Below are 15,554 nucleotides of genomic sequence, written 5' to 3'. Positions count from 1 at the left end.
TAAAAATGAAGTACTGTAAACAATTGTACGCTGTCTAATTAGATAAGTTAGATGAAATGGATAAATTCCTAGGAAGATATGAACTACCAAAACTTGCTCAAGAAGAAATATAAAATCTGAATAGATTTATAGCAAGTAGAGAAATTGAATTATTAGTGAAATAAACTTCCCACAAAGAAAAGCCCAGGCCCAGATGGCTTCACTGGTGAATTCTACCAAATATTTAAAGAAGAATAAACACCAATCTTTCACAAATTCTTCCAAAATAAAATAGAAGAGGGAAAATTTCCCAACTCATTTTATGAAGCCAATGTTACACTTATATGAAGATCAGGCAGAGACAACACGGAATAACTACAGGCCAATGTCTCTTATAAATATAAATTTAAAATCTTAAAAAACTGGCAAACTGCATTCAGAAACATATAGAGGGATTAAACATCATGATCAACTGTGACTTATTCCCAAAGCACAAGGTTGTTTTAATGTACAAAAATCATTGGTATATACAATACTAATAGATTAAAGGAGAAAAAAAAAAAACAAACGATTATCTCACTAACACAGAAAAAATATTTGGCAAACTCTAGCACTGTTTTTCACGGAGAAGGCAACGGTACCCCACTCTAGTCCTCTTGCCTGGAAAATCCCATGGACGGAGGAGTCTGGTAGGCTGCAGTCCATGGGGTCGCTAGGAGTCGGACACGACTGAGAGACCTCACTTTTCACTTTCATGCATTGGAGAAGGAAATGGCAACCCACTCCAGTGTTTTTGCCTGGAGAATTCCAGGGACGGGGGAGTCTGGTGGGCTGCCGTCTATGGGGTCGCACAGAGTTGCACAAGACTGAAGCAACTTAGCAGCAGCAGCAGCAGCACTGTTTTTCAATAAAAACATTCAACAAAACTAGGACTAGAAGGGAACTTTCTCAACTTGATAAAAAGCAGCTATAAAAAGCCTACAGTTACCATCATATTCAATAATGAAATGCTGGATGCTTTCTTCCTAAAATCAGGAATAAGATAAGGTTGTTTGCTCTTCCCACCTCTATTTAACATTGTACTGGAAGTTCTAGTCAGGAAAGTTAGGTAAGAATTAAAAGTCATTCAGATTGGAATGGAAGAAGTAAAACTATATCTCTTTGTAGAAGACATGATCTTGTATACAGAAAATCCTAAGGACTCTACTAAAGAACTGTTAGAAATAATAAACGAGTTCAGCAAGGTTACAGGATACAAAGTGAAAATATAAAAACCAACTATATTTCTATATATTTGCAATGAATAATCCAAAAAATAAAATGGAAAAGTCAAATACATTATATCATCATCAAAGAGAATAAAATACTTAGCTATACAAAAAAGTGAAAGTTTTGTACACTGAAGACTACAAAATATTGTTTAAAGAAATTATATAAGTCCTAAACAGATGGAAAGACTTCCCATATTTATGGACTGGAAAAATTAGTATTTTTAAGAGGATAGTCCTTTCTACATTTGGTCTAGAGATTCAATGAAATCCCTATCAAATTTTCTGCTTTTTAAAGATAGAAACTGACAAGCTGATTCTGAAGTTGACATATTATGAAAATGCAAGGGATTCAGAATACTCAAAGCAATATTGAATAAGAAAACAAAATAGGAGGGCTTACACTTCCCAATTCAAAATTTACTACAAAACTACACTACTGGAGATAGTGTGGTACTGGTATAAGAATAGATGTGCAGATCAATGGAATAAAATAGAGGGTACAAAAGTAAGCCCTTACATTAATAGTCAATAGGTCTTTAGAATGCATGTCAATACAATTAAATGGGGGAAACAATAGTAATAGTCTTTTCAATAAACAGTGCTGGGACAACTGGATATTCACAAGCAGAAGAATGAAGTTGAACCTCCTAACTCATAACGTATACAAAAATTACCTCAAAAATGGGTCGGAGACCTAAAGCTAAAACTATAAAACTCTTAGAGGATTACATAGGAGTAAATCTTAGTGATCTTAGATTAGACAATGGATTCTTAGATATGATACAGAAAGCACATTCAACAAAAGAAAAAAAAAACAGGATTTCATTAAAGTTAAAAACTTTTGTACTTCAAAGAAATCATCAAGAATAGAAATGAATAGAAAAATCAGATAATGGGAGAAAATATTTGAAAGTCATATATCTGATAAAGGAATCATATTCAGAATATGTAAAGAATTCTTACAATTCAACAATAAAAAGACAAATAATCCAATATTTAAATGACAGAGGATTTGAATAGATGTGTCTCCAAAGTATACATACAAATGGCCCAAAAGCATATTAAAAGATACTCAATATCATTAGCCATTAGGAAAATTCAAATATAACCAAAATGAGAGACTACTTCATACTCAGTAAGATATCTATAATAAGAAAGACAGATAATAGTAATGCATGCATGCGTGCTAAGTCATTTTAGTCATGTCTGACTCTTTGCAACCCTATGGACTGTAGCCTGCCAGGCTCCTCTGTCCATGGGATTCTCCAGGCAAGAATACTGGAGTGGGTTGCCATGCCCTCCTCCAGGGGATCTTCCTGACCCAAGGATCAAACCCACTTCTCTTATGTCTCCTGCATTGGCAGGTGGGTTCTTTACCACTAGCACCACCTGGGAAGCCCAGGTAATAATAGGCATTGACAAAAACATGGAGAAATTGAAACCCTCACACATTGCTGATGAGATCGTTAAACTGGTGTAGTCACTTTGGAAAAGTTTGCTGTTAGTCAAAAGGTTAAACATAGAATTCTCACGTGTGTGTGCTTAGTTGCTTAGTCACATCTGACCCTTTGCAACCCTGTGGACTGTAGCCCACCAGGCTCCTCTGTCCAAGGAGTTCTCCAGGCAAGAATACTGGAGTGGGTAGCCATTCCCTTCTCCAGGGGATCTTCCAGACCCAGGGACCAAACAGGGGTCTCCTGATTTGCAGACAGATTCTTTACCATCTGAGCCTCCAGGGAAGCCTAGAATTCTCATGACCCAGCAATCCCACTCCGAGGTGTATACCCAAAAGAAATGAAAACATATGTATACATAATAACTTACATACAGGGAATTCCCTGGAAGTCCAGCAGTTAGGACTCAGTGCTTTCACTGCCATGAGCCTGGGTCAACTGTTGGTTGGAGAACTGAGATCCTCTGAGTGATGTAAGGGGAATGACTGTTAATGGATGTGGAATTTCTTTGAAGGTTGATGAAAATATTCTAAAATTAGATAGTAGTGATGATGGTTCAACTCTTTGAATAGACTAAAAAGCACTGAATTGTACACCTTAAAAGGGTGAATTTTATGGTATGTGAATTATATCTTAATAAAACTTTTATTATAGCTAAGTGAATAATGGGGGGAAACAGCTTGCATTTTGCCTAATTGTGCTATAATCCACTGTGCCAATTGACATTCCTACCAGGTGTGCCTTAGATGGTTTCAAGGTGGCACATTTGCCATCTTGGCTGCTTTCTTTGAAATAAGTCCTGTTTGATTTCGTCCTTCTTAGTAAAGAGTGGTCCAAGAAATGGAACATCATGACGTATTCCAAATGTAACTGGTTTTGTTCAGATAAAAGCAGGGCCACTACCAACCACTGAGGGATTTGTCTATATTTTATAGCCTTCTGTGATCATTTTTTGCCAAGGCACCACATTGCTGATCAAAACTGCAGTTATGATCAAATGTTATTGCATCTGGGCCATCTTTAACTAGTCAGTTGCTCCTTAAGGTGAATGAAAGTGTCTTGTGCATTACAACACTTCACATGTCATTTTACACATTATGAATACACACAGATGATCTGTGAGCACAAATCTTGAGTTATGAAAACACTCGGCAATGCTCACCACAGAGCCAGGGGACTCCAGTGCACAGCTGCTACCCTCCGACTTGACACATGGTGATTCTTTGATCAAATATTCCACAAAGTAGGCAGGGCCAAACACCCACTAGTATGAAACAAGAGGTGAGAAATAAAAATCAAACCTTCCCAAGTGGTGCCATGACTCAGCTTTGACAACATTAGATTTACAGAAACCACACATCCCCAGAGTCACTGTCAACAAAGGCCGCTTTTTGTCCCTGTGATCCCCACCATGACCAAACCTTGTATTATGATTTTGTTATTTAGAAAACGTAACTTTTTCCATACCTTTCTTCCCTTCTTAAGGATTTAAATGGGCTCAAAAACCTTCCCTTGGGTGAGCTTATTTTTCCCCATGTAAATTTGTTTTTAAATTAACTTTTCTCCATATGATAGATACCAACACAATCCATATACAAATGAGCATTTCCTCTAACCCATAAAACTCAACATACACTCCTGTATTTAAAACACAGAATAGAAGTTTACTTGTTAAGTGGTCTGTGGTCAACCAGATGTGGGACTGTGGTAATAAACAGTGAACCTAAGTAGAATAACCCAAGGAGACCATGAGTCCATTTCCCTTCTTGCCTTCAGGGCAATGAAATGAAATCAAATCACACAATTCTAGTGGAAATCCCACAGACAAACTCAGAAACTAGACACAATTGAATGTGCATCAAGGTTACCAAGGTAGGAAATGAGGAAAAGGCTCTTAGGTTCTAATCGAAGGGAGTGCCTTGATAACCATGGCAAGAATTATGAGACATGTTGTTGTAGCTGACATTTCAGACTCACCTGACTAGAAGTCTTGGTGATTTTGACGAGAGAATACTGCTTTGAGGGGCTCTCACTGTTGTATTTTGCAAGAGACTCAGTAGCAGTTTCCATGAACCTGGGGTTTGACAAATCATAGGGGCTGGTGCTGGGGCAGTCAGGGCATGTCATGATAATCGCGCTTTGAGAAACTGTAAATGCCAAAGAGAGCAAGTTTAAAATTAAACTCCTTAATGATGCATAATTCTGTAAATCACATGATCACAACAGAGGTGGAGATCAAAAGGAGAGAAGATAACACCGCGCACTGTCAAGGACGGAGCGGGAAAGCATTATTTAGAAATTTAGCTTTCTGCAGAGTGTTCTACAAGGAGCGTGTATTACTTTCATGATTTAAAAAGAAACAAAGCAATATTTTTTTTCACCTTACACAAATCTTTTTACCCTAGAAATTTGGTTTAAAAACACATAATATAGTACAGTTGACCCTTGAACAACATGAAGGTTGGGGTGCTGACCCTCCACATAGTCAAAAATCCCAGTTTAACTTTGTTTTGAGCCCTCTGTATCCATGGTTCTGTACCCACAGATTCAACCAACCAAGTATAGTGTAGCATTATAGCATGTATTTGATGAAAAAAAAAAATCCATGTATGAGTGGACCCTGATAGTTCAAACACATGTTGTTCAAGGGTCAACTTATATTGGTATAAAAACATTTTCCCAATTAGCTCACTATCTTCCAGCATCACTGCCTCTGTAAAGAGAATGAGTTGGGATTTCATTACTGTCATGTTCTATTTACCTTTTAGTCACCAGCACCAAAAATAATGTCTGACACATGGATGGTGCTTAGTAAGTGCCTGCTGGATGAATGAGTGAGTGAATGACATATAGAAGGCGGAAACACACCCTCTTTGGTTAAACAATGTATGTGAGCTGGAAAACAGAAGTTGATCCAATCACTGTATGACTGAATAGGTTAATCACACTAATGATACAGCTAGAATGTCTGACTGGGAGGGGCTGTGGGTGGCATAACTAGTGTAAAAGTCACACTAGGAAGCTTGTCTAGCAGTTGTTCTAACAAAGCAAACACATTGCTTTGATCAACTGTGGTTTTATTTGGATGTATTTGGGCATATTGTGGGGGAGTGACATCCATAGCTTGTCACTCCCAGGCACGAGGCATTGCCTGACCTCCCATACCTCTGGTACCTAGGACTTCCATTTCAGACTTGATCTGTTTTATTAGTTGTCCTCGAATTTATTTTAGGTGAGTCTCATCTTCACAACCAGGAAGATTTAGCTCTGTTGCCTTGTCCTTCAAAGGAACCAATAGTATTGTTGTCACCTAGACCTTGTTAGAAATGCAGAATCTCAGGCTCTACCCCAGATCAGGAATCAGAATCTGCACTTGAATGAGATCCCTCAAGGGAGTCACATGCACTTAATAGTTTGATGAGTAGCCATCCTATTTTCCTGTGCTGTGGATGCTAACTTTTCAGGACCCAGAATGAATGTATGTATTTGTTCATTTATTCAATGATATTAAAGACTCCTTACCCTTGATAGGTGGAGGAGGAAATGGTAACCCACTCCAGTATTCTTGCCTGGGAAATTCCATGGACAGAGGATCCTGGCAAGTTATAGTCCATGGAGTCGCTGAGTCTGACACGACTGAACCCGCACACACATACACACATCCACTTGATAGGAAGTGGGGGAGAGTTGTAGCAGAGAGGAAGAAGGGATAAAATGTTCTATAAGATGTAAGACAGAGGACCCCAAATCCAGGCAGCACATGGTCTGTGCTCCATGAGTGGTTAGGCTAAAGTTGTATAGGGATGTAGAACAGGAAAGCACTATTTCTTGTTTGTTTCTGTTCTGTTTTGTTTTCTTGAATAGAAAACACGGTGGAAGAAGCAGCCTTGGCAATGATCTTTAAAGAATTAGGAGTTCCAAGGGCAGAGGTTATCCGTGGAGGGTATCCTCAGCAGAGGGAGAAGCACAAACCAGATGCAGAGATTGGAGAATGTGACGTGTATTCAGAAAACAGTGAGTCATCTGGTTGAATGGAGTGCAGAATCGGTACAGTCAGTGAAATAAGGCACAGGTAGCTAGAAAGGAAGCCTGGGGACCAGTCATGGAGATTGTGCCATTTACATCTGACTGAAAATTTAGGATTTGATGTAAGACACAATGTAGAGCTTTTGCAGGTTATTTAGAAAGATTAATTGTGGGACGAGGAGCAGTGCAAGTGCTGGGTATACAAAGAACCTGGCTTTGGGATGAATAAGAAGTGAGGATGGAAGAAACCCTATACAGTACAGCATAGTAGAGTTAAATGCTCTTTTTTCATCTGTTATTAAAATGAAAAAAATGAAAGTGATCTCTTACCTGGGCGAAGAGTACAATTATAAGCAGGTAAATAGAAAATTCTTTTTTCCTTATTAATGTAAAATATTGCTTTGCATTGGCCATAAACCTAGAACCAACAAATGCACTTCATGACACAGTGGAATGAACTAAGACTTTAAAAAATACCCCTGAAATGAAACTGGACGTTTCATTTTTAAGGAACAAGAAACTCAAGGTCAATTTTCATAGTTTTTGGATGGAGTAAACTGCCAGCTGATCATTAAACAATTTAACCTTCACCTGAGACACAGCTTGACTTCTTCCCAGCCTCCTTCCTGCTTAGATGTGACTGGGTGTAAATGAGCTCTAACCACAGCCAAGTGAGCAGAAGGGATGTATAACCACTTTTAGGTCTAGCCTGTAAAGCCCCGCCACACGCTATCTGCCCTCTATGCTCTTTCTCTTTCCACTGCTTGATGCAGATGAGCATGGTGACCACTGAAGCCACGAGGTGAAGGCTACAGAGTCTAGGGGGCCACAACATGGAAGTATCCAGTCTCCAAATCACTCCTGGAGGAAAGCCCCTTCCTCATCAAGGATTTCTATTTTAAACTTTATATGAATGGGAAACCAAGTTCTATCATTTTGCAATTGGTATATCCTTTTGGTGTATGTGTTATAGCAGCTAGTGATACGCACATATATTTTGTCTATTAAGCTAGTGCCTAACAAACATAATTCACAACAGGGTATATAGACTGTTTTGCTTTCCCAAACCAGGTAGGTGCAGTTTGACAAGTTTGGTTAAATGACTAGAAAAAGACATCTTTGCCAAACTCTTCACTTCTAGATACTTATATCACACTTCTAGATACTTACATCACACTTATATCACTTATAAAGTTTCATATAAATTAATGAAAATAATCTCAGGATAGTTGAAAACCAAATGAAAACTGATGATGCTCTTTTCAAGCCTCTTCAATGGTCCTCTTTAAAAGGATCAGTTCTGACTCCCTTTAGGTTCTGTGATACTACGAAATCCTTCCAAAGCACCTCTGAGAGCACTCATACCACAGCCCTCCCTCTCCCCAGCCTCAAATCTCATATAAGTGTTCTTGAAAACAAAATAAAGAAAATGAAAATTGAATTCCAAAGCTCCCCTGCCATTGCTTCTACAGTTTTCCTTAAACATACATCCAGAGCACTAAACCTCAGATCTTTGCCCCTCAATTTAAGCCTAGCTCAGAGCCTACAGGAAGGTTTTAGAGGCAGAAAACAGTTTGGGGGCAACATTTCAACTCTGGGGTCATGACCCCAGTGGGAGTGTCAGAAACCCCCTCTGATTAAATTATTTTTTCTATCAAATTGAAATAACCACATAGGCACCCTGCCCCAGAGATTATAAAGAGGGACATTTAAAGATGGCACATGTTGAATAATCTTCATCTTGTAGACAGAGGACACCTAGTTTCCCCCCTCAAGCTCCTGGGGAAAGTACTCACCGATTCATGAAAGATCCTCACTTCACAGTTCTTCCATGATGTCCTGCTGAGCACATGGCAGCCAGTCTCTAACACATCCAGTGTGAAATAGAACAGAGATCCCAGACCAGCCTGTGCAAGGGGGAAGAGAAATGCACAGCTCACATGAAGCAGAAACCTCTAACGACCAGCCAAGAAACTTTCTGTTTTATGGCAAAGCCAAAGGCTCTGATGTTTGTGAAGTGTTCCTATAAATGATGGGACACAAGTTTCAGAGTGGATACCATTAGCACTTGTTTCTAATACTACTAAGAGGCAGTAGCACCCTAGCAGAGGAGAGCAGCATGTACTCAGCAGGGTTTCTGACTCAGAAAGCACCAGCCAACAGGTGCCTCTGGGTTCCCTTGCCCTGGCCAGCCTCCCCAGCTGGTGCAAACACCTGCCCCGGCGGGGACCACCACTTACCTCCTGTCTGTGTTCACGGGCATCGCTCACTCGGTTGAGGCTCAGCACGTAACCGTCCTTGCGGTCACTGTTGATGTCCTGCAGGATGTCATTTGCGATATCCAGCACATAGGAGCTGTTGCAGTCAAGGGAGAGGAGAGACGAGGGCCTGGCGGCTGGCTGGGGTGGAGATGTAGCCCCGCAGCCCATGGCCAGGGTGCAGAGCACCAGGAGTAGGAGCACATTCATCCTATGGTGAGAAGGGGTGAGTGTGCGGAGCTGCAGGAATGAGGCTGTTTATAGGATCTTGAGGCCAACTTGTGCAGCTTTGTAATAGCAATCTAAACCAGTGATCCGGATATGAAGCACAGTGTCTTATTTTATCTCTGAAATTCCAAACGTAGATTTCGCTGAGTCAGTACTTTGGTTGGGATTTGCCACTATCTATAACCTTAGACCCCAGAGTAATCTCACATTCATGTGTACATATAAACAGATTGAAGTTTCCTGTTACCCAAGAAATCAATACAAACACTTGGGTCAAGGCTCCTGGGAGACCGTTATTGAATTCTGATTTGTGTTCAGGGCTCTAGCTGAGTCAGAATAGGAAGACTATCACCTCCTCTCTCATTATCCCTAACAGCTTGCCTCCAGTCAATGTCCTGGCCACACTCACCTTTATTTCAGGCTTGGAGCCCGGAATCAGTGGTAATGGTGCTCAGTGACTTCATACTCCACAACCCGGGTTCACCATTCTTGTTATATCAGAAAAAGGGCTTTAAGCCCATATCATATACATGAAGCTCTGGTGAGATCCCTAAAGCATTTTGGAATCTGGCTAGAAAGGGTTCTGTTTCATGGCCAACAGGCACATGAAAAGATATTCAACATTGCTAATTGTTAGAGAAATACAAATTAAAATCATAGTGAGATACCACCTCACACTGGTCAGAGTGGCCATCATTAAAAAGTTTATAAATAATAAATGCTGATAGGATGTGGAAAAAAGGGAACCCTCCTCCACTGTTGGTGGGAATGTAAATTGGTGCAGCCACTATGGAGAACAGTATTGAGGTTCCTTAAAATATTAAAAATAGAATTCTCATATGCCCCAGTAATCCCTCTCCTAGGCATATATCCAGAGAAAACTCTTAATTCAAAAAGATACATGCACCCAAATGTTCATAGTAGTACTATTTACTAAGACATGGAAACAATCTAAGTATCTACTGACAGATGAATGGATAAAGAAATCACACATATATGATATATATGATATATATATGTAAGCTTCCCTAATGATTCAGATAGTAAAGAATCTGCCTGCAATGCAGGAGACCCAGGTTTCATACCTGGTTCAGGAAGATCCCCTGGAGGAGGAAATGACACCCACTCCAGTATTCTTGCCTGGAGAATCCCATGGATAGAGGAGCCTGGCAGTCTACAGTCCATGTGGTTTCAAAGAGTCAGACACAACTGAGCAACTAACACTTTTGCAAATATGTATATATGTGTTTATAATGGAATATTGTGCTCAGACACTCAGTTGTGTCTGACTCTTTGAGACCCCATGGACTGTAGGGGTCCTCTGTCCATGGGATTCTCCAGGCAAGAACACTAGAATGGGGTGTCATTTCCTCCTCCAGGGGATCTTCCCAACCCAGGGATGGAACCTGCTTCTCTTAAATCTCCTGCATTGGCAGGTGAATTCTTTACCATTAGCATCACCTAGGAAGTCCATAAAGGAATATTACTCAGCCAAGAAAAAGAATGAAATAATCCTATTTGAAGCAACATGCATGGATTTAGAGATTAGCTACTAGGTAAAGTAGGCCAGACAAATATCATATGACATTGCTTATATGTGGAATTTAAAATATGACACAAATGAACATTTTTACACAATAGAAACATACCACAGATGCAGAAAACAAACTTACGGTTACCAAAAGGGAAAAGGGGAGGGAAGGATAAATTAGGAGTTTCCAATTAGCAGATACAGATACTATATATAAAAGAGATAAACAAGGTCCTACTATATAGCACAGGGAACTATATTCAATATCTTATAATAAACCATAATAGAAAAGGATATGAAAAAGAATGTATACATATGTTTAACTCAATCACTTAGCTGTATATTGGAAACTAATAAAACACTGTAAATCAACTGTATTTCAATTAAAACTAAATAATTTTTAAAAAGTGTTCTATTTAGCCTCATTTAGGTTTTTTAAAATGAAGACTTCATTTACATCAAAAGAGTGAATGGCAGGTCAATAGTTCTCAAATGATACTCCAATTCAACACATTTTTTCTTTGGAGCTGTGTGCAAGCAAACTTGTTCAGAGATTAAAATCTAATATTATTGTTAAGAGATAGATACTTTGGCCATTTGAAGCAAAGAGCTGACTCATTGGAATAGACCCTGATGTTGAGAAAGCTTGAGGGCAAGGGGAGAAGGGGGTGACAGAGGATGAGATGGTTGAATGGCATCACCCACTCAATGGACATGAGTCTGGGCAAACTCCAGGAGATAGTGGGGTCATGAAGAATCGGACACGACTGAGCAATTGAACAACAAAATCAATGATGGGCGGGTGATCTGGAATACAGGAATACACTGGTTTGGACACTTACTTTTCTCTTTTAACTTCTTTTTAGGGTTCTACTTAGAAGTTACTACCGATTGAAACTTTCTATTTGAAAAGCACATACACACATTACAGACAGTTCGTCACGAGAGAGGGGAAGCTTCTAGACTAGGCTTCACAGAAGGTATTCCATAGAAACCTAGTCCATGAGAGGCATTCCTCACCCCTCTCTCTGCCTAGCTCCCTTCCACATTTACCCACCCTCTCCCACCCCTCCTTGTCCTCAGTGTTCTGTGCTCAAATAAGTTTAGGAATTGCTGCCTCCGTAACTGCACAGTTTACAGAGTCTCAATACACATGAGCACGTTAAAGGCTCTCTGAAGCTTTGAGGTGAGGAAACCTACTTATATTGCAATTTCCTACACTAACTTAACTATAGAAGAGATTTTTGTGATACTTATTATTAATAATAAGCTTTGGAATTGCTGTACTGGTAAATATGAATAGCTAGCTATCTGTGAGGTTTTTTGATAAGAAACTGGTCAGAGGAATGAAGACTTTTTTACTGAAAGTATTCCAGCTGGATTGAAAGAAATGTCCCTCCATAAGACATTTACTATTACCTCTGTTTATTTGAAACTTCAATTTCAAAGTTTCAAAACCTAAAATATAATGATTTGCATTACTAGAAAGGACTACTGTAATTAGTTACTGTGATAAAATTTAGATTTTTATTTAAAAGTTGAATGAAGGGACTTCCCTCATGGTGCAGTGGTTAGGAATTCACCTTGCAGTGCAGGGGACCCAGGTTCCATCCCTGGTCTGGGAGCTAAGGTTCCACATGCTGTGGAACAACTAAGACACAACAACTGAGCCTGAGCATTACTGGAGAGGCTGGGTGCCTCATCCAAAGATCCCACATGGCACAACTGGGACCCGAGGCAGCCAAATAAAATAAATAGATAATTTTTTTTTAATTAAAAAAGAAAAAAATATTGAGTGGAAAATAGTTTTTTCTTCATTGACTGCCATGCACTTGGGGGACACTGTAGATCTCCTGGTGGTAGCATAAAGACTCACAGAAAAGTACCCTTAATGGTAATTTAGTGATTCTAACCATCAAATTTCTGAGATGAGAAAACTGAGGTTTAGGAGGAGAAGCCTGGGGTGCTACAGTCCATGAAGCTGCAAAGAGTCGGACACAACTTAGTGGCTGAACAACAGCCTAAACAAAACTCATAAATGGATTAGTGGCAAAACCAGTTACAGAAACCTTCTAGTTTAGAATCCTTTTCATCAGAGCAAACACTACAGTAATAGCCTAATTGTAAGTCTCTTAATTACCAACTGAATGAACTTGGAAAGTCAGTTAATCTCCATAAACCTCAGTTGTCAGATCTGTAAACGGGCTAACTACAGCACCTGCCTCACAGGAGATTCTATACATGGGGGGCTAGGCTCACACTTGGCACCCAGGGCAGCTAGTGTTACAGGTAGAATCATGGCAGTTACTTGAAACCCCGTAGCACTGAGCAAGGTCAGGGTTATGCCAAAAAGCATGCTAGCATCTCTGGAATCAAGGGTTAATAAAACTAATTAGCTTAATAAAACATAGCCCCTAATTTCTGCAAGCAAATAATCAGTTTTCAAAGCTTAATTTATAAGTTCAAATCTAATGATCCCAACTCCTTAGAGATGGGCTTTAGGCATTGTTCTCAACTAAGAGCAACACTAGGAAAATGAGTATGAAAATCAGAAGTGGGTATGGACACCAGACATTCAATTATTGGGATACAACAAAGATTTACAGCCAGCAAGTGAACCCACATTCACAGAGCTCAGATGATGTGCAGAAAGAGGGTGGGAAGCAAGGAGGAGACAGGACTGGAAAGGGGCCAAAAGAGGAGGAGATAGTTTGAAACCCGAGGAAATGCAGTGGATGTGAAGGGATAAAGGCCTTCACTGCAGCTAAGAAGACAGGCAAACAGATTCAAGGGGGATTAAACTCTGACTGATGGGAGAGGAAACTGACTTTGACTCAAATGTCCGGGCTCAGCCCTTCCTTAGCTGTGTGACCACAGGTGAGAGATTCCTTAACGGTGAAGACACTGTGGGGGTCGTAACAGTTAGTTTCCTTGCCCTCAAAACAGCAGCACACACCTGCACATATAGACACGCCTATACATTCACACACACATACACACTTGCATCTGCTTGTAGAGAGGGAAACACATTTCGTCTTTTCCCAGGAGCCCCACCCCAGCTTCACTTCTGTTTGGTCCCCCATGTGTGTGAATGATTTTAGTATCAGCAGAGAAGTTAATTCAGCATAGGAGTGTGAAAGAAAGGTTGTGGAACTACGAACCCGGTTTAAATCTTGGTGTTGGTTTAGGGTGGTCACCTAATCCATTGCTTACCATAAAAACACACTGCAAGTCATGTTTAATTTTAAATTTCCTAGTAGGCACATTTAAAAAGTAAAAAAAGCAGGTGAAATTAATTTTAATATTTTGACTTAATCCAATAGATTCAAAATATCATCGGTTTGATTTTTGATGTGAGCAGCAGTAAGTGGCAGCTTGCAGAAAGCAGCCACGAGCAGTAGCTGGAAGCAGGGTCTTCGTTTCCCAGACCAGGAGTCCTAACCACTGGACCACAGAAGTCATATGCTGGGAAAGACTGAAGCCCTAACTGCAATCTAGGGCTAAGATCCCTAGTCTTGCAAGAACAAATTCAGGCACGGAGGCAGAAGGTAAAGAGAAAAGTAAAGTTTACTAAAAAGAAAAGTACCTCCTGAAAGGTGCCTAGGCGAGCTCAGAGAGACAGCCGCACCTTTGGGAAGTTTAAATCCTTAACGAAGGGGAAGTTTTCTGGGTCTTCACTTCCCTCAGGCCAATCACCTTGCTTTGTCCCCTCCTTGGGTAATTTGTCTCAGGACCCTCCCCTGGGATCCACATGCACACCCTAGCCAAAGTTGGATCTTGAAGTGAAGGCTTCTGGGAGGAGTATGACTCATTATGGCCTGGAGTTAGCCTCTGACTTTTGACTCCAAGGCGCCTTTCTCCCTTATCAGACAGGGTTTTTTCCTTTCTTTGTCCTTGCCATGATTATTCCCTTGAGGTAAGAGACAAAGACTGGCTATTTACCCATTTTTGTTGACTGTAAATTCCTCAACTGAAGCCCACCTATCTCTCAAGAAATGAAGAGAGGAGGCTCAGTTCAGTTCAGTTCAGTTGCTCAGTCATGTCCAACTCTTTGCGACCCCACAAACTGCAGCACACCAGGCCTCCCTGTCCATCATCAACTCCTAGAGTCCACCCAAACCCATGTCCATTGAGTCGGTAATGCCATCCAACCATCTCATCCTCTGTCCTCCCCTTCTCCTCCTGCCTTCAATCTTTCCCGGCATCAGGGTCTTTTCAAATGAGTCAGCTCTTCACATCAGGTGGCCAAAGTATTGGAGTTTCAGCTTCAACATCAGTCCTTCCAATGAACACCCAGGACTAGTCTCCTTTAGGATGGACTGGTTGGATCTCCTTGCAGTCCAAGGGACTCTCAAGAGTCTTCTCCAGCACCACAGTTCAAAAGCATCAATTCTTTGGCGCTCAGCTTTCTTTATAGTCCAACTCTCACATCCATACATGACCACTGGAAAAACTATAGCCTTGACTAGACGGACCTTTGTTGGCAAAGTAATATCTCTGCTTTTTAATATGCTGTCTAGATTGGTCATAACTTTCCTTCCAAGGAGTAAGCGTCTTTTAATTTCATGGCTGCAATCACCATCTGCAGTGATTTTGGAGCCCAAAAAAATAGTCAGCCACTGTTTCCCCATCTATTTTCCATGAAGTGATAGGACCAGATGCCATGATCTTCGTTTTCTGAATGCTGAGCTTTAAACCAACTTTTTCACTCTCCTCTTTCACTTTCATCAAGAGGCTCTTTAGTTCTTCTTCACTTTCTGCCATAAGGGTGATGTCATCTGCATATCTGAGGTTATTGATATTCCTC

The 15,554-nt window shown here is 40.4% G+C and overlaps 1 protein-coding gene across 1 annotated transcript in view; it reads right to left on the bottom strand.

Annotated features, from left to right (window-relative positions):
• Positions 1-9,404, bottom strand: part of FETUB (fetuin B) — a 15,313-nt gene extending 5,909 nt beyond the window's left edge. The window contains exons 1-5 of the mRNA XM_010853896.1: positions 8,971-9,404; positions 8,527-8,637; positions 7,061-7,148; positions 4,682-4,851; positions 3,867-3,968 (exon numbers count right to left, since the gene is read on the bottom strand). Of these exons, the coding sequence (XP_010852198.1) occupies positions 3,867-3,968; positions 4,682-4,851; positions 7,061-7,148; positions 8,527-8,637; positions 8,971-9,198 (699 nt within the window). The 5' untranslated portion in view covers positions 9,199-9,404. The remainder of the gene's footprint in view (positions 1-3,866; positions 3,969-4,681; positions 4,852-7,060; positions 7,149-8,526; positions 8,638-8,970) is intronic.
• Between the last annotated feature and the right edge of the window lie 6,150 nt (positions 9,405-15,554).

The sequence above is a fragment of the Bison bison genome, unplaced genomic scaffold (assembly GCF_000754665.1).
Source record: "Bison bison bison isolate TAMUID 2011002044 unplaced genomic scaffold, Bison_UMD1.0 scf7180017864333, whole genome shotgun sequence".
Taxonomy (NCBI): Eukaryota; Metazoa; Chordata; class Mammalia; order Artiodactyla; family Bovidae; genus Bison; species Bison bison.
The sequence above is the reverse complement of the archived record's forward strand: the minus strand, read 5'-3'. Positions and strand labels throughout refer to the sequence as shown.